At 45.6% G+C, this 19,667-nt stretch overlaps 1 protein-coding gene across 9 annotated transcripts in view; it reads right to left on the reverse strand.

The window, feature by feature from the left end:
- The window catches only part of LOC132517077 (core histone macro-H2A.1), a 79,938-nt gene that overhangs the window by 12,032 nt on the left and 48,239 nt on the right, over positions 1-19,667 (reverse strand). The window contains exons 5-7 of one of the 9 annotated variants that reach the window (XM_060143649.1): positions 14,904-15,011; positions 5,517-5,607; positions 608-697 (exon numbers count right to left, since the gene is read on the reverse strand). In XM_060143649.1, coding sequence (XP_059999632.1) covers positions 608-697; positions 5,517-5,607; positions 14,904-15,011 — 289 coding nt within the window. Of the gene's footprint in view, positions 1-607; positions 698-5,516; positions 5,608-7,365; positions 7,466-14,304; positions 14,407-14,903; positions 15,015-19,667 lie in introns of those variants that run through there. The other 8 variants (XM_060143647.1, XM_060143648.1, XM_060143646.1 and 5 more) reach the window with 8 other exon arrangements.

Below are 19,667 nucleotides of genomic sequence, written 5' to 3' on the forward strand. Positions count from 1 at the left end.
AGCTGGTGGGGTGAGCCAGCCTCACCCACTGTTCAGACTCCCAGGTGCTCGGGAAACCCTGTGTCCACCTAAAATCCCCAAATCCAGGCTGGCATCAGTAAGAAGTGCCCTGCCTCTAGTTCTTAGCAGTAAATTCTCCTCACATCACATTTCAAGTCATCTTCTTACACCCCTCTTATCAGGAAAGGTGTAATTGGCAAATGAGAGATGTATATTTACATTTCTCCCATGAAAAACACAGATGGCTGAATGAAAATGATTCATTTGCATCTCTCATCAGCAATTTTGCAGATGGCTCAGTATCCCTATCTATACTTCTCAGCTCTTAGATTTGCCGAACTTGGCTTCTGTAACTGCTTAAAATTTGAGGGCTAGACATCAAACACTTAGAAGCTATTTTAAGTAATGAAGAAAAAACTTGGAAAGGCAATTTCCACAACCCTTAAGTTCCCCTGACAATTTGTATGTGATAAAAGTCTAACAGGCTTTCTTCTGCCTCCGTCTCGGAGACAGCCATGCACCTCTGAATTCTAAGTCGTCCTGTAAAACCGTTTCCCTAAGGCAGCATGCACCACGCCCAGATCAGCACAGTGCCTCCCCACCTCACCTCCAGCTACTTCCAAGGGCCCGTTCTTTTTCCGGAGTTCCAGAACAGCTTCCACGAACTCCTTGCCACCCTTCTTCTCCAGCGTGTTTCCTAGACAAGGACAGGGCGAGGTCAGATGGCCATCCTTGCGTCTCGGGGCACACACAGACACTTAGCATGTCAGGTGATTACATACTAAAAATGATCTGACTGGCTAAATGTCCAGACAGCTGCAAGACAGGAACAAAGCCCTGGCTGAGTCAGAAAAGTGAAGTTTCGAAGAGATTCACCATCGGCCAGTTACCACTCTGCACTGCCGGTCACCGAGCTATCTTTGCTGCCTCTTATCTGGGGGTGACTCGGGGTGATCCTGGACATGCCAGAGATGCGAGGGAGATGGGAGACGCCTGTTCTCTGCAAGCACGCCTGTCCTGCATGCTTTCCATCAGCGTGAGAAAGCAGATGGTGCCGGCTTCCAAGGCTGATGCCTCCCCCTGGATTTTCTTCCCTGTCTCTGGGGAGAAACCCCAAATAAGGAGGTTTTAGAAGAAGCACGCCGCGCTTCCATCAGCAGCTAGCTCTCCTCTTGGCGGCAGGCCCGGAAGAGAGCATGCAGACTTGGCCACCTCGGGGCCAGCATTGTTACCATGCTTAGTTCCTATTTTGCAGCTCTGGTGTCATATGTGAATACAAAAAAAAAAAAAAAAAAAAAGGCCTCAGACAGTATTTCCTTAATCACACAAATGATTCAGAATCGTTTTAGGTAAAGGAGAGCAACACCAGAAACAGAGCTTAAAGATGAACTTGTACGCTTAAAGAAGGATGACTAACTGTTCAGGACCAGATTTAAAAAAAAAAAAAAATCAAATGGAGGCAGGGAGCAACTCTTCTTGAATTAGGGTACTTGGTAAGTAATCAATTCTCGCTATGAAAGCCAAGTTCCCAAATAAGATTACCAACACCTATAAGGTCTGTGGGTTAAATGTCTCGCATGGGACAGCAAGCAGCAGTCAAAAGCGTCCTTGTAAGTTTGGCCAGAACGGGGTCTTAGTCTTCCATAAGCTCTGCTTCCTCAGTTGTGCACATTTTAAAGTACATTCCTCACAAGAGGATAGCATACTCCCCTTAAGATTCACCATTTGTCTTGGAAAATTCAAGGTGCCCTCGGCACATTCTGGTATGGGTCAGTGAGGGTGCACTGGGAGGCACCAGCCCAGATTCTCTTTGGATTCACCCTGGAATGACCAGGACTGATTATCTTAGAGAAACCTGCCTCATTTGCATGTTGTTCTGGTAGGGTGAACTAACCCCAGGAAGTGCCTAGAAGGAAAAGCAGACAGCCTGGGCACTGTTACAGATGAGACGGCACAGGGCTAATGGCAGGCACTGCCTATAAGCCACCCCACTCTAGGAAGTCTGGGGGCCTGAATGAACGTGAGCAGCAGGCCATCACCCACAAGGAGCTCTCGGCTAAGAGAAGGCCTGACTTTCAGACAGAGATTAACTTGGGATCCCTAAGGTGGGATCCAGCGTCCCTCCTCATTAGCCCAGACTGCCCACAAGCCTTCACCTGTCTTGGAAAGCAGCGAAGTGGGCTTTAAATGGCAGAGGTGTCCAGAGGGAAAACACATCCGCTTCAGAGGTTTTTACCGGCAGTGGTGGCAGCCTCTGCGTGTTTCTGACAAAGTTCAGCATCAGAGACAGTGGCCAAATGGGCTTAAGGGAGCAGGCTTGGGCCTCGTGGCTCAACTCCACCCACCAGGAAGTGGAGAGTTTGAGGGTACAACCCAGGTGAATGAGGCCCAATTACAGGTTCACCCGAAATATCCATGCAACCGAGAAAGATGAATCCAAAGTCTGAATCTGCTGGATCCCAAATGCTGCTGCCCAGCTGTACCCGGTCTGGCCTTCCCTCCTCACCCATCCTCCACCTTGAAGGATGGATACAAACATGCTCCAGGCAGGACTACTTCAGGTCCACATTCTCTATCCTATCTACTCTTTAGGAGAAATGGGAAATTTGGAAGGTAAAGTAAAATCAGTGTTGTATTAATACTACCAACTCCTTTATGAAATAGAAAAATATTAAGAAAATGGGCTGATTTATAATTAAAGGTGTTTTATCTTAGGAAGAGTGTTTACTTTAAAATTTTTACTTATAATTAAATCTTGCTTTAATTAGAAGTGAAATTTGCACGTTAAATTACACTTAATGCATTTCCCAAACTTAAAAATTGAACCCTAGATTGCAGGCAATCAACCCGGTCAGGACTTGACTCCTACACACACATATGTATGCACATGTTCATGTAGACACACGTGTACTTTTTAACAAGAAACAGGCCCATTTCAACTGTATTGTCAACACTCTGAATGTAAGACTCTTGCTTTTTAGGCTTAACTTCAGGGTTAATCATAAGGCAATTGGCTTATTTGCCCCCAAGCATAAACATGTGTTACTCCCATGAGAACAAGAGCATTATTTCATGCTTAGAAAGCAGGCATAAGTATCAGTGTTCAAACCAGCCTAAGCGAAAATTTAGGCTTGGACAAACGTCAGGCTCAGCCTGTGGTCTATTTCACTGTTAGAAAGAACTTTCGATGGGTAAAAGTTAATCACTGGGGCTAAGCATTCCTGCACTCGCATTCCTTCTTCCAGCAGTCTCGGGACTCAGGAATTCACACCAAGTATGAGAAGTGGAGTGATTACATCCTCGCTTCCTCTTTTCCCCTCTCACACATCAAAGTGGGAACTGGAACCAATTGAGACCATGTGTGAATCTGGTTGATCATTGTTTTGGTATTGCAAGAGATCTGGGTTCAGTACTAGTTTGGAATGGTTCGCTGAGAAAAAGCACTGAGGTGGGCTTTGGAAGACCTGGGTTCTGGTCCTGGCACCATCTTTCCTCCTTGGCCAGTCAGGTTGTCTGGACCTGCTGTGTCACTCGTGGGAGTGACGTACGACGTAACCGTGGCCGAGCTCTCGGACCCGAGTTACTTACATGTCACCAAGGCTACTCATGCCTAACCCGTGCATATGAATGGGTTAAGGGCAAGCATGTCAGAGAGAAAAGCACTAGCACTGTCATTATTCCAAGGAGACCGGTTCCATTCATGGTTTAGGAAGGACTGGGCTCTTCTGGGGGCAGAGGGCGGGGGGACAGTTGGCTCTGCATGTTACCCCGTCTGGCCCCTGCCAGCCTCAAAGCCTCCAGCTCCACCTCCTGGTGTGGCTAATCCTGAGGAAACACTTTCACAGCCGCAGCAGGCTGGCCCCTTCTTCCTCTCCCTGAGCCTGGGCGAGATTCTTCTGCCCAGCAAGTTTCACAATTTCCATTTCACCCAAAGTTCTGGATGGCAGGATGAACCTAGGCCTTAGTCACTCCTGGCTGAAAGATAAGCCCTCAGCTGTTTGTTTATTTAGTTTCCTCCAAGTAAGTACTTCCCTCCCATCAAGTTTTCACTTGGTTAAGAAAGGAAGTATCTTTCTCTTAAGCTGCCTGACTTAGGAGCTCTTAAACTCCTCCAAAATCTTGGGAAAGGGGAGTTTATTTTAATTGCCTACAGCCTGATTTCATTTGGGCCTGGCAGGCTTGGCGAATCCTGACTTTCCATCCAGTTTGTCTTTCTATCCTTGTCCAAAATCCAAAATGCCCAGGAGAGCAATTAGCCCAAATCAAAGTGGCTGGGGCAGACTGTGAACAGCAGGCTTTGCGAGTGACACTGAACAGAGCTGGACAGCTACAGATTGCTAAGCTGTTGCACTTCCAGTGTCTGGGACACTCACGTGAATCCCAACAGCATCATCCTTCAAGATGACTTCACTTCTGCCCTTACTAGAAATGTACCCCTTCTCTTTGGAAGTTGGTGTTTGAATCTATACTCAGAATGCTGCTCTCAGCACCAGCACACCTACTGTAAAAATCACATACGCACCTGAGAGCAAGACCTTTGCAATAAGCGCCTATCATGAACCAGGCAATGAAGCAGGGTGCTTTGGTTACATGACTTTACATAATTCTCTTCATCACCATTATTTTACAGATAGGGAAGACCAAGGCATTGAGGAGTTATGTGACTTGCCCAGGCCCCATAGCCAGTAAATGGTAAGGTTAGGATTCAGGATCCTCTTACCTAGCTCCAAACCTGTACTTCTTTGCCATCACACCTGGATGCCTCCTCATTATAAAGGCCCCTCAACACATTCTTAAAGCAGGGCACTATCTATGTTCGTGCAGCGGGTCTGCAGTCATAGTACTTGGCACGCCACATGCTCTCTCCGCCTCACCTCACCCTCAGCTACTCAGTGCCAGAAGCCAACTGACCACGTGTGTCAGCTGCCGAGGAGAGGAAGGAGCTTTCTGGGTCTAGGAGAGTGTTTCTCAAGAGTGATCTAGGAACAGCACATCAGAATGAGGTGGCTTTCGTACACATAAGGCCTGAGAAACCCTGAGTGTGGGAGTGCTCTAAAATTCCCCCCACGTGCATCTAAGGCTTGAAGGCCATCTCAGGAATGAGTGTGCTTCTGAGACAGACCCATGCATAGGCATTCCTGTGTATCTGGTCCACGGGGGGCACAGAAGTGGTCCTGGATGCCACTCAGCCGATCTGTCTGCATCCCGCTTGCAGCTCAAATCACGTGTGAACCCAGTCTCCCACAAAGCTGTGCCTCAGGAAGCAGTGAAGAAACGTTGCTGAACCAGTTTCCAAACCAGAAGTGTGCCCATTTGTGAGCTGCAGGATGCAACCTGGCTGACAGTTAGCTGTAGTTCTCGCATTCACAACCCGGGGACAGGAGACCTGGGGAAGGTCAGGACAGCTGGAAGTGTGAAATGAATGCAGCCCTGCATAGCTGTCAAAGGATCAAGCTGTCTGCGGCGGCTGACTGACCATGCACACACACACTCGGCAGCACCCAGCTAGGCATTACCTACTTCACCACCGGTGTAGAAGTCAGTGTTTGTCGGGTGAACGACAGCATCACTGTCGATCGAGGCAATGTCAGCCTGTACAACTTGCAACTATAACAGGTAAACAGATGTATATCAACTGTGTTGGACCGAGACCCACGCACAGGCACATTTACTAAGGCCCCAATGGCAGGGCTGGCCTACCTGGTCGATTCCAACATATGAGCCAAAAGGGCAATCAGTCCACGAAGTGTGCGCACATGTGGATGGGGGTGAGGAGAGGAGGAGGAGGAATATCAAATGTGACATGTTTAAATTAAACATTTGAATGACAAGTCCAAAAAAAGAGAAACAGACACATGAGATCATTTCCAAAGGTTAAAAGAAATAACAAAACAACGAATGCCCCACTTCACTTCGCAAAAGCCTGTGAGACTGGCACCCCACTGAGAAGGCTACTAAAACATGGCATCTGTTTTTAAAAAACGTGGACTATCAGGCGAACCAAAACAACAAGTTTCTCCATTTTATCGGCAGTAGTCACCTTTTAGGGTTTGATTTTTATTCCTGTGATGGTTAGCATTTTGTCTACCTTCGAGGGACGTCTCTTGAAAACTGAGAAAACAGTATAGGTGTGCACAGAGGAATGCCTTTATTTTTCCCCCTCGATGTGTAAAAATATTTTTCCAGCCTACCTCTTATTCTGATCAATCTCATTTTTATGTATTTTACATATAAGATATACTATGGATAGACAGGATCCTAGTTTTTTCTAGCTTGTGGGGGTTTGTTTTTGTCTTTTTAAAGAAATTATCTGTTTAAGGCAGTTAGAAAACAAGTTCAAGCAGGGCATTTTTGAGTCCCAGTTCTCATGTCTTCAGCCCACTACTGTACCCAGTCTGTGTGGGTCGGGCCTGGGCTCTGGCATGAGCATCTCTCCCGGTAAGGAAATCTGCCATCTTACAAAGGTGGCCGAAGATGGGAACTAAAGATACAAAAAACATACCTAAGTCAGCATCAGGCATAAGGCTGCCTTGGTGGGAACCTGCTAGCCTGTTGCCCCTGCAAGGCTCACAGCTAAGGAAACAGGAGCCTTCACTGTGCCCTAAGCTGACAGTTCTTCTCTGTAAAGGTGAGGCCACAGAGTGGGACACCTGAGGGGTAGCCCTCAGCTTGCCCTGAACCGTCCACCCTCCTGTGCAGGGAGATGCCATGGCTCTGGGGCAGTTTTCCTCTGGAAGAACTCACTCAGAAAGAGATATTGCCCTTCTTTTTAATATCATACACGAGCCAAGTAATTCATGAAGGTGGCACTCAGTCATATACTGTTTTCAGTTGTAGAAGAAGTCGAAGTGACAGTAGGTGGTAAATTTGGGGGAAATCAATTTGCTGGTGGATTAAAGACAACTTTATAGTATACTGATGCAGCTTAATTGTCTCCCTTCTCAAGTGTTTTCATGCTTTGTTTGTCATTTCTAATTAAGGCTTAAATGGAGAAACTATCATTTTGTAGTTACCTGAGATTTTTCAGTTCTTAAAAAAACAAAAAAAAACAAAAAAACCACAGTTTTAAAAAATCCCCCCCGAGTAACCAGCAGTCAGTGTGATCATTATGGAAGAGAATTTAGATGGCAATATATTTATAATCAAGGAGAAAGCAGCCAATCGGGCTTAATAAGACATAATCAGATCATTCCCATTTGGAATGGCTTGAAGTAAGTAGACATTCAATGTCTACCCTCAAACATTAACCTTGCTTTTGGGAATTTGGTTTGACCATTTGAAGTCTGAGAAGATGAAGAGCCAAAATTCTGGGTTCCATAACTTTTCAACTGACAGCTGATGGTGCCAAACCCCATCCCCAATTACCTAGGTCATCTTTAAGGTCAATGTCAGCATTGGTAGGATTGATTATGGCCTCCACCTCAAAGCCGGCTAAATTACTGATTTCACTGTGAATAAGGTTCAGCTGAAAAGAAAAGCATGAGGTGGGAAATAACAGGACAGCTGGGAAGTCACAGAGACGTGAGCCTTGGGATACAGATGAAGGGCAGTGGACACTCCAGGTGCACTGGGCACAAAGGGGAAGAGGGAGTCACTGGCTAAACTGAATCCGTGTCAAACGAAAGACTCAAATGCCACTCGGGATGCTAAAAGGAAGCAAGCTAGGCTGAGGGTCCAGAACGTGTTTGCCTGGTGATGCCTGGGGCCAAAGGGAGGCATAAGCCATATCAGGCTGGTGGATCCACTTCCCTTGAAAAGAACTTGTGATCTGGGGGCCCAAGTACAGCAGCTCTCAGGACCCAGAGTCAAGTACTCATTGCTGGGGTAGGGTGGGGTGGTATATGTGACCGTCCCCTTCTTTGAGCACTGGGATGGTGCGGAAGTCCTAGCTGGTTTGGGCAAACCCCTCGTAGCTCTACCATTCTCTTCCAAGTGGTCATGGGTCTTTGAGGCTGTCCCCATCACCGTGACTACTAGCTGGCTGGCTCCTGTGCCCTGCTCAGGGGTGGTGAGAAGCAAGAATGGCCTGTTATTTAGTAACATCTAATTTTACGTGCCTGTTAGTCACGTAATACTGAAGTTCTGGCCAAACCCAGGAAGAGACACAGCAGTTCTCCAGCAAGATAGTGTGTCTTTTAAACTGTTCACGTTGTTGGTGAGGCTACTCTGAGGCCCAAGGGGTAGAGCATTTTCTTTAGTGAGTTTTAGGAGTACCCTACCACCTGAGCCTTTGTAAAGAACCGCTGAATGTCCTCCCTCCCCACTGTTACTCTGGTGCCATGGCAACCCTCAGTTTGAGAGGAATCCTAAGTTCTAGACTGGCTGTCAGAGGGCAGGGGGAATTAGCTGGCCCAGGATCCCCTTCCTGTTCTTAGGTCCAAGCGCCTGCAGCTCAGCACTCACACTCTCTCAGGGAAGATGGCTGTTCTTCAGTGACAGACGTTCCTACCAGATGCAGCAGAGAGCAATGCCCAGAGAAGCGGATGACCAAGACCAACTGCAGTCCCGGCCTGGGGAGCTGACCGCACCCTCAGGGCCCAGCAGGGCAGGCGCTTAGTCCAGGCGCTCACTCCCAGGAGAGGGCCGTGTGCAGACACTCAGCTGGGAAGCTCTTGGCAACTGAGCTCCAAGTCCCTAAATTTCTGGGGCCAAACATTTTGTTGAAAACAAAACCAAACAAAAAACCTGATGTGCTATAAGCAGTAGAAATATAAACCCACATTTCTGATTCCCAGATGCAATCAGCAGATTCTCAAAAAAGGGACCTGCTTAGACTGAAAGTTGTGGAAATGAATTTGGTCTTATGGCCGGGGGAAGGACTCTGGCTAGGCCCTGCCACAGTGTGGTACGCCTCATTTTTAGTTAGGGCTCGAAGAGAGAAGAGGTACAAGCTCTCTCCACTTGGACTTTCTGGGGTGTGGTTCCCAGCACTGCAGGGTAATTAGGGGCCAGCCACTGGCATTCCTGAAGCTGAAGGAAGCCCACTGGGGTGCCCTCACACAGTGAAGCTCTCAGAGCACAGGTCCTGGTGCCAGGACAGAGGCACAGAAGAGACAGCATCAGGGAGAGGGTGCTAATGGTGTTGGTTCAGGGGGAAGGGGTGTGGATGGGCACACAATGGGGGGGGGGTCGGGGTCTCAGAGTAAGGCAAGTGAAGGTTTAGGGTTCAGGACAAGGGTGAAGGGTTTGATTATGATATCATGTAAGTACTGCATATGACTTCAAGCAAATGCTGTTTATAAAAACTCAAATCAAGCCAGTACTCCCTGCTCCCCACCAAAAATAAAAACCTACACTGTGTGAAGCAGCAGGAGATTGTTGGGGGAGGAAGGGAAAGGAGAAAAAAGGGAAAAGAACACTTCACTTGGTGTTATGAATGAATACACTTTAAAGACATCTAGGAGATTCCTTTTTTGTTTGTTTAAAAACCATACATGTTTAAATCTTTAAACTTCATAATATTTTTTTCTAATTGTATACACACTTCTGGATTTGTATTCAGAAATGTCTCACCGGAAAATCAGCTCCTGCCATGGGCTCTGATTCAACTAGCCGGGGAGACCCTGGTAGACTGTCTCTGCCTCTGCCTAGGGAGCACTCCCCCTGCTCTTTAGGGCTTTCTGGGGCAAAGTGCAGGGCTTTGTGGCCTTGCTGAAGCGAGGGAGCGGTTGCAAACAGAATTCCCAGCTGACTCAGGGCTTACCACCGTCCCTCTGAGCAGAAGCAGCCCCGCTCTTGGAAGCACTGAATCCTGCACATCAGGGAGCCACTGCCACCAGCATGGAGAAGCCCCAGCTAACCAAGTGCAGTTTCACTCTCACCCACCTCATGCTCTGCTGGGTACCAGGCTCAGCAGAAGTCCTCAGGGTGAGGGGCTGAGCCACAAAACAGTGTTGCTATTAAAAATGTACAATTATAGAGGACTATAAAGCATGTGCTTGGGGGAGGGGGGCGGTCTGTGTTTGTGTGTTTGGGAGAGGAATGGGGAGGGGAGAGGACAAATTGCTTCAGGCACTTTGGAAAGACAGATGGGCAATCATCTTGGTTTGGGCAGGCTGGCCCAGGGGGCAGAAGCCAACAGTGATCTGATCATCTGGTCATGAAACAAGAACAGAAGCTCCCCTGGACAGGAGAAGGATAAGCAGAGGCCACGTATACACATGCCTGAAAAGGATCTCACTGTGCCGAGGACACACACCAACAGGCCTGGCAGGCCCAGGATAGATGCCCAGTCCTAGGAGGTCCCAGGCCCCCCTAAGCCCACCCAGGGTCAAATTCACCTGGACCTCTTAGCCAAAGGGGCCCACAGCTGTCTGAAGCACATGGCAGAGCAGGGGTATTTGTGGGCTGGGAAATCAGATTTCTGGGAAACTGTGAAAATTCCCAAGTTTAGTCTGATTTTCTGGGAGGGGAGAGGGTCATTAATGATTTCAGAATATGAACAAGCTAACTACTTCCTTGTCTTAACATTGGGAAAGATGGAAAACTAAGTTTTAAACCACAGAATGGTGAATTTAAAGTATCTGTGAAGATTGCTGGCCACTGGAGAGAGTGCCAGTTATAGAGCAGAAGGGGGGTCCCACTTGGCTGCAGGGTTGGGGGAAGGGGACTGAGCTAAGTGTCCTTCAAGATCTCTTCCACCACGGGGACCTGATGATGCTCATGTCAGTGGCCTCTACTGGAGCCAGCCTCTGATGTCTACAGTACCCAGTCCCCCCTCGAGGGGTTATGCCCAGTTAACCCTTGTTGTCTACTCCTGATGTGAACTCGTTAGGCTACAAGCTCCTTGAAGGCAGAGTGCAGGCTGCCTCCTGCCCAAGGGCCATCCAATACCTAAGACAGTGCTCGGGTTTCTGTAGGCCCACAAACAGAGCTGGAACTGAATGTCAAACATCCAGACACAACTTTAAGATGAAGTGAACAAACCGCTTCCCCGAAAGCAGAGCTAACGGAAAGGCCAGAGCTCAGGAACCGGGCCCTTGGCCTGGCTGGGACCTGAGGTGGCTCAGAGCTAACCTGGCTATCCTGGAAGGGAGGACGGCACCCACCACTGAGAGCAGGTCGGGAGGCAGCCTGCCCATGATAAGGAAGGAGCCGGTGGCTTGGGGCTACTGGATGGACATCTGGGCTGCCTTGACGTGACCTCCTTGGCCACGGGAAATAGTACAATCCTTTTTTTTTTTTTTTTACACATATGTGATCAGAAATTCAATTTTAGGAAATAAACGTGATTTTTAAAGATTATCTGAGTGACTTGTTAAGTCTAGCCTGTCACTGTCCAGACTAGCCTGTTCGTATCTCTCATTCCCTCACAATGGACAAGGAAGACTCCTTTCCCTGTGCCCACCACATAAAATGCAACGCTCTTCCTGTCCCCAGGGTCCACTTTAACTAAGGAAGATGGAGAGGTGAGGTCTTCCACAGAACTGTTTCCACTTCCTCATGAATCACCATGTGTTCCCTGTGGCCTGCTCCAGGGCCCATTCCTGCCCTGGCCTCTGGGGTGGAGGGACTCCTTCCTCTGTGCTATGCTGCCAGCCTGCACGCATCTCCAGCCTGAATTCCCCCAGAGCCTCAGGCCTGGAGGTGGCATCTGGTGGGTTTCAGGCTAGAATGTGCCACACAGAGACAAGGACAGCTGTGCGCACTGCTGGAGGCCCAGAAGCATGGCTTCATCAGCGTCCTAAACTGTCTCAGAAGCCAGTCGTCAGCCACAGGGTGGAAGAGGGTGGTGGGCCTTTCCTCCTCATTCCTGCTTCAAGAGCTCCCTCTCTCTTTACTGTTCCCCAGCCCCCGGGACTAGGGTGTCTGGATCTGAGGAAGAAAACCCATGGTACCTACCCCTGCCTCTAGCGGCCCACAGGGCTGTGGCTGCAATCCTGATAGTTGGGGAGGCACACACGCATGCCCTCCTGACACTGCTTTCCCAACTGCTTCTAATAATACTGACTCTTCCAAGGAAGCCTACATCGCTTACTACCACTGACACAGATTTATAGAAATGCACTTTTTTTGGACATTAAACTTTTTAAATCTTGAGAAGAAGCTGAGAATCTCCACTGAACCACAAAGCAAACACATTTAGTCGATTCAGATTCACAGCACTGTTTCCCTTTTGAAAACAATTCAACAATGTGTGTGAATACTGGGTAAAATCAGAGAGCAATGAGGGCGGTTACTCCTGAGATGTCAGTATGTGAGATACATTATCATCAACAACAATTGGATCCCAGGCTCCTAAGCCCTGGGCCAGCTTCTCCTGCAAGTAGCTTAGCAACCGTGCCTTTCAGGGCTGTAGCGAGCACAGTATCACCTTTCTGACCTCAGCTTGCTTTGCACTATTCCAGCATTGGTTTCACTGTCACAGGTGGAAAGTAAGACTCATAGAACACAGAGCACCATACAGTCACCACTGTAAAGCACCCTTTCTGAAACACTTCCTAAAATCCAAGTCAAAATTAATGTCTGTAATGATGACATTTTAAAATGTGCTTTGTGTAAAAATTCCTATGTGTCAGTTTGACCACTCTGGCCCCTTTTGCACTAAATGCCATGACTTTCACTTGACAGTAAAAACTATTTATAAAGGGCCAGAAAGCCCTGCTTCAAAATAACGCTCTCAACTATGAATACTTATTCCCTCTCATGCTGCAGGGCACAGGGTTCCAGAAAGGGCTGTTAGGACACTAGCTTCTAACAGGGTGCCCAGGCTGACTTGAGATGATGCTTTATTCTGTGACACCACTTTTGGGGAGACACAGTTTACTCCGCTAAAGGGCACCTGCGGGGCTGGATTTGGGGGTAGCTCATCCTGGATGCGTGTGTCCTGGGTCATTAAGCTGGAAGCAAAGGGCCGCCTTGTGGTAGTTTGGGCTTCTGTTCTCACCACTCACATCGGACTGTGTGATATGGGAAAGAAGGCAGGTGTACTTTCTGGCTCTGCACTCAGCCCCTTCTCTCACAGCTGACCATGTTACACTGGGCTGCAGTTCAACCAGTCCCTTCAGGCTCTCCCTCCAAAAGTCAAGATATCAAAAAGCCACATTAGTTTTGCTGTCAAGCCTCCATCTTCCATTTTCCTCTATCTCCTAAATAATATTAGATACCATGCCTGTAAATGACTATAGAGTATCAGTGCTTCTCTATAGCTTTTTGGACTCTCCCTCCCCAACCGTGAGTGGCGTATAGTCAGTATTAGCTGGATCTGCACTTTCTGGTACTCTCCTGCCTGTGGTGCCTGGTTCTGAGGCCTGAGACCAGGCTGTGCCCAAAATGGAGGAGACGGCACTGCTTGGTTGCAGAGGAGCTGGCAATGTGTCTGCAGTCTTCGTTGCCTCCCTTCCCTTCCAGGGCTCGTATGCAGCAGACGAGGCCCTGATCCCAAGGCCAAGAAGGGCAAGAAGGGCATCTCCATTTGTACACAGACATTTGTATGGCTATTCCGGAAATCCAGCAAGGGGGTGTGAGGAGTTCTGACTTGATGCTGGCTTTGGGGTAACCAGCAGGAGAGAGCAAGAAGAACACAGGGAAGGGAAAGGCCAGGGTCAGGGCACGTGAGAGTGGGGTATGGGAAGGAGTGAGGGAGAGGGTGGACCCAGGCACTGAACTGTTCTACTTGCTTAACAGGTTTCCAAGTCCTGGCTCTAATCGTCAGCATTAGGGATCTGAAGCACACTGGAGCTAGTCCTAAATCGCAGAGCTTTTTTGCACTTTAGTTCAAACCAAAGCAATTTGGATGACAGGTCACATTAACTTTCAATATATTACCCGAAGGACAGGTTAAAGGGTGTGAAAGTAAACCCAGGTGGTTGCCTTCACTGCTGAGCTGAAATTTTATAAATAAAAAATATTTTAAACAAAAACTTTCAAAGCCCCAGACCTTAAGATGACAGATAGTGCTGCTTATTTTTTCCTTTGAAAAATGCATACAAAATACAGATAATGGTTATAAAATGTACACTGTAATGGTTATTTGCTGGAACACAGAGTCCACCACAGGAATTGCATCATGGGAGCCTGAGTGCAATTAGCGACAGGAAGAGGGAGGGGGAGAAGGAGCACTTGCAATGACGTGAGCAGGACTGTGTCACTGAGATGCCAAAGAAAACTGACAGTGAGGTTTTAAAAATGATGCAGCTTCAGAACCAAGTTGTTCACCACATGCAAACTGAATGCGATTTACATGGAAGCTCAAATCCATGCTTTTAATTTTTTTTTAATGTAGGATAAAAAAAATTCAGAAAAGTAATTCCCACTCTCTCTCCACCCCCTTTTTTGGCGTTAACAGAGAAATATGAACTCTCATTCTCAGGTCTTAAAAGCCTTTGCATCATTTTTATTTTCAACAAAAGTGAATCATTTGTTACAAAACCATGGCGTCCTGGCAAATTGGCATCACTGGGGCGGCTGAAAACATATTGCCCACGGTTAAAACAAACAAACGACTGGCTTGAGGAGTCCTCAGGTGGCACAGTGTGTCTAGCAACAATCCCGCCCCCTGGATCAAGGTTCCACCTTCCGTGCCCACCGGAACACCTGGGCTGCCTGCTAGATCTTTCCCTTTCTAGGACCCAGTTTTGACTTCCAGCTGCTTTTCTGGGCAGGACTACAGGATGACCAGGTCATCCCATATACACAGCTCCTTCCACAGGCTAAGCCCAGGGTGTCCCGACCCCCACAGGAGCTGCTGTCCCTCTTCTTTACCACCATCTCCTCTCCCCACCTGCCAGTCTCCCCTCAGCACCCTGTCCAGCCCTCCCTGAGTCCTCTCCTAAAGCCGCCCCAGGCCCCACTCTCTCCTCCAGCCCATGAGGCCAGGAGTGGTCCTCAGTCAGCCTTCCTGCTGGTGGAGGCACCCACCTGTCCCAGGGCCTGCGAGCAGACCGGGGCCCGCGTTTGCCTACCTTCTGGCCGAGGAAGAGGCTCTTGGTGGAGAGCACAGTGAAGCCATCGGCGGGTGTGCCCTCGGTCGTGCTGTCAGCGCTGGCTGCCTTGCTGACTTCTCCCTGCTTCTTCTTGCACAAACAGAAGAGTCAGTATGAGGCCTGCACAGATGGAGACCACGTGAATCTGGGCTTTTCTAACAGGCAGGTGAATGCCCATAATACTCAAGAGAAAACAGGAAACTAAACCACTACTAGTTCTCAGCATTTTTCAAAGTGGGGGCTGCAGGCTTATTTTGAAGTCCAAGAGTAAAGAGTGCTAAACTGTATTTTCATCACCTTTATAATCTTAAAAAAAGAGCTACCTAAAGGCAAAACTTCACAGTGATAATTTAGAACAGAACCACTTGCATAACTTTAGACCAAGTAAATGTCTCTTAATTCAGGGTCTTCACTTTCTAGATGCCTGTACAGTATTCACGTCTGCGGGGAAAAACCAAACTGCTCTGGATCCTTAGTTCTCCAAGAGCCAAAACTCAGACCAAGGATCATCACCCTCCAACCCTCCGAGCCCAGGAGGCAAGACTCTCCCACCCTCTTTCATTAAGACCTGCCCTGGAGAAGGATCCATATGGGGGCTGTTGGCGAGCCTATCTGGCCCCTTGAGATGCCCCACCCCCCTGCAGTGAGCATGGATCTTGACAGGCTCTTGGGCCTCTTTCCAGCATCGTTCAGACTGAAGTATATGTCCTCTGGGGTTTCCAAGAGCCTTGCAAAGGTATGTTGAGTAGAGAGGTATGATTACTTTCCAGATCCTCTGCTGCCTAATGTACTTCTTCCTGAAGTGGATCTGCCCTAAGAGTGATCTATGCTTGCAATCAAGGTTTCATGCTGGGTCTCCCTTCACAACCATTTCTCCCAGTTCCCAAGAGTGAATATGAGCACCACCCTTCAAGTAGGGATACATATCTTTCTCAGTCTTTTATTTCTGTCAAGGATGAGGCTTGTATTAGAAATGGATATTTTGGCTCATTTGGGGATTTCTTGCATTCAGATATATTGTTGAGTGAGAAAAGTGGGCACGATAGCAATTTTTGTTTAGGTACTTTTTCCTTCCCCCAATTATTATCAAAAAGGACATTACTCCTGAGGATGGTCCAGTGGGAGCAAATCAACAAAGTACGGGGTGAGAAATATTATAAAATATATAAAATATGATAAGTGGCCATGGCTTCCTGAAGGAAGGATCTGGACAGAAAACTCAGGGCAAGGCCTGTGCCCTATCCATTTTCCCTTTTAATACTCAAATTCATTAACATATTAATATTTTTACTTACACTGAAAAATAAGGTCTAATTTTACTAAGTGCTTTAACAATAAGGACTGCTTTGGCATTTAGGTTATGTGGCTAACCTGGAACATTTTCCATTAATTAAATGAGCTAAATTTGATGCTCCAAGATTTTGATATAAATGCTAAGACAGAAGGCCTTTTAACAAGAAACACGGTATTAGCAAAGATATAGTAAAATTATCACTATTTTGGTTTTCCTAACACTTCAAGTGTATCAGATTTGACAGGTATAATCAACAATTACATGGTAAGTCTTAGTAAAGCCTTTTTGATATACTTTCCAGGAAATAAGAAAAGCAAAGACGGGATGACAAATCCTTTCACAAGTCAGATGTTTCTAATTCTGTGCTTTCAACAAAACTGAAGAAATACCAAATTGAGTTAACAGCTGATAGACCATTAAAGAACAGATTGATGGAGTTTAGTTAACAGTAACGTACCAATGCGGGTTTCTTAGTTGTGATGAACGTACCAGGGTTATGGAAGATGTTAACAACAGGGAAACTGGGTGAGGGATATTCAGGAACTCTCTATACGGGCTTTGTAACTTCTGTAAATCTAAAACCGTTCTAAAATAAAACATTTATTAAAACAAGTTGATGACAGATTACTATGTGATTGTTGGCATGTAACTCAGAAAGAGTTCAGAGGATTGAGCGATGTTGCTATAACAAAATCCTTTCCAGTCCCATTTAATTACTTTTGTGAACAAGATTTCCCAGGCACTTATACCTATAAATAAAATATAGGATGATGACTCATTTTTACAATGAGCAACATTTATCTTTGGGTACTTGAGTTAACTGCAAAAACTATCTCCATGCATTCCACGACATGATACAGTTCCAAAAAAATTTTACTTCCTCCTTAATAGTTAAAATTAAAATGTGTCAAGTATTTCAGTTTGATCAACTGTGTATTATTAATAAATGTGATAACTATCCAATCCTGTGGAAACCATAATACTTAGTGCTTTTATGATCACAAGAAAATTTTTCAAAATGAATTTAAATTTATGTACATTATTTTTGTTGCGCAAATCACTAACATACTACAAGCAAAAAAAAAGTGTTACATTAGGATAAAAATTTGTGGGGCAAGTGAAAGGAGAATAAGGGCTCAAAGGAGTAAAATTATATAAATTTTCCAACTGTTAAAAAAGAGCCTGTTTGTGTATTTTGTGGTATATCAAATCATCACAGTAAGTAGATTTCTTTGGATACATTTAAATGATGAGAGTTTTCTTTTTAAATTTCAATATGTATTATATATCAAAATCATACCCTTTGTAGTAGATATTTAAATTTATTATGAGACGTTTAGCTGTCAAATTTTAGATGTATGAGCTATGAAGATTTTCAAAACTGCTTTAGGAAGTATGCAAGCAAAAAAGTTTTAAAGCCACTACTCTACCCAGTGAACACCATTCATACACGAGGTGCTCAGTAAATGCTTGGGAATGAAATGCAGTTGCTAAGTAGATAAATATTTAGTGCTTCTGCCCAAGGATACTTGGATTTGAAGAGGTCAGAAAGCCCTAAATGACAGAATTTCAAGCATCTGGGAATTGGAGTTGGTTTTACTGGGAGGAGGGGACCTGAAAGGCTCCCTGGGCCCCTGATACAAGTCAGCAGCTGCCTATGCAGCCAGGTTATAAAGCTTAACCTGTGATAATTAATACTGATAATTTTCAGCAATGATTCATTTGCATATGGTTACCTGCATTAAAGCTGTTGCCCCACATTGTAAACTGGTGCAGCCACTATGGGAAAACAGTATAGAGGTTCCTCAAAAAATAAAAAATAGAACTACTATGTGCTCCGCAATTCCACTTCTGGAAATATATCCAAAGGAAATGAAAACACTATATTGAAGAGATATCTGCATCCCCATGTTCATAGCAGCATTATTTACAATAGCCCAGACATGGAAACAACCTAAGTGCCCATCAACAAATAAATAAAGAAAATGTGATACACACACAGACACACACACACACACACACACACACACACACACACACAGGAATATTATTTAGCCATAAAAAGGAAGATAATCCTGCCAGGAAGCTGAGAGTTCCAAATAAGATGAACGCAAACAAAACCATGCCAAGACACATTATAATTAAAATGGCAAAAGTTAAAGACAAGGAGAGAATCTTTAAAACAGCAAGAGAAAACCTGTGACACACACACACAAAACCCATAAGACTATCAGCAGATTTTTCAGCAAAAATTTTGCAGGCCAGAAGGGAGTGGCATGATTTTTCTAAATGCTACGAGTAAAAAAAACTTCCCACCAAGAATACTCTACCGGGCAAAACTGTCCTTCAGAAGTGAAGAATACAGAAAGAGTTCTCGAGACAAGCAAAAGCTAAAGGAGTTCATCACCACTAAACTGGCCTTAAAAGAAATAATAAAGGGACTTCTTTTAAGCTCAAAAGAAAGGGCACTAATTAGTAACAGGAAAACATATGAAAAGTACAAGTACCTTTGTCACTGATAAAGGTAAATATAAAGGTGGTAGATTAATCACTTATAAAGCTAGTATAAAGGTTAAAAGACAAAAGTACTAAAAATAACTGTAACTACAATAATTAATTAAGGACTATACACAAGATAAAGAGGTGTAAAATGTGATGTCAAAAACATAAAACATGGAGAGAAGAGTGAAAATATAGAGCTTTCGATTGGGATCAAACGTGTTATCAATTTTAAATAGACTGTTATAAGTTGTTATATATAAGCCTCATGATAAACACAAAGCAAAAGCCTATAGTATGTACACAAAAGAGAAAGGAATGTTAAGTGTACCACTAAAGAAAATCATCAAATCACAAAGGAAGAGAGCAAGAAAAGAAGAAAGGAACAGAGGAACTATTGGATTGGCCAAAAAGTGCCTTCGGTTTTTAAGTAAAAATAAGAGACACATTTTTCATTTTCACCAAGAACTTTATTGAACAACGCATTCAACCTTTTGTTCCACTACCCTCTGCCATTGTTCAGGCAACTTCATAATTCCATCTTACCAAAACTTTTTATCTTTTTTGAGCAAAGAACTGTTCCAGGTGCCTTTTACAGTCTTCCAGGGAACTGAAATTTTTTCCATTAAGAGATTTTTGTAAAGACTGAAATAAATGGAAATCTGAAGGTGCAATGTCTGGTGAATATGGTGGATGAATCAGAACTTCCCAGCCAAGCTGTAACAGTTCTTGCCCAGTCATCAAAGAAACATGCGGTCTTGCGTTATCCTGATGGAAGATTATGAGTTTTCTGATGACTAATTCTGGATGCTTTTCATGGAGTGATACTTTCAGTTGGTCTAACTGGGAGCAGTACTTGCTGGAATTAATCGTCTGGTTTTCCAGAAGGAGCTCATAGTAGAGGACTCCCTTCCAATCCCACCATATACACAACACCAACTTCTCTGGAT

The sequence above is a fragment of the Lagenorhynchus albirostris genome, chromosome 3 (assembly GCF_949774975.1).
Source record: "Lagenorhynchus albirostris chromosome 3, mLagAlb1.1, whole genome shotgun sequence".
Classification (NCBI taxonomy): domain Eukaryota; kingdom Metazoa; phylum Chordata; class Mammalia; order Artiodactyla; family Delphinidae; genus Lagenorhynchus; species Lagenorhynchus albirostris.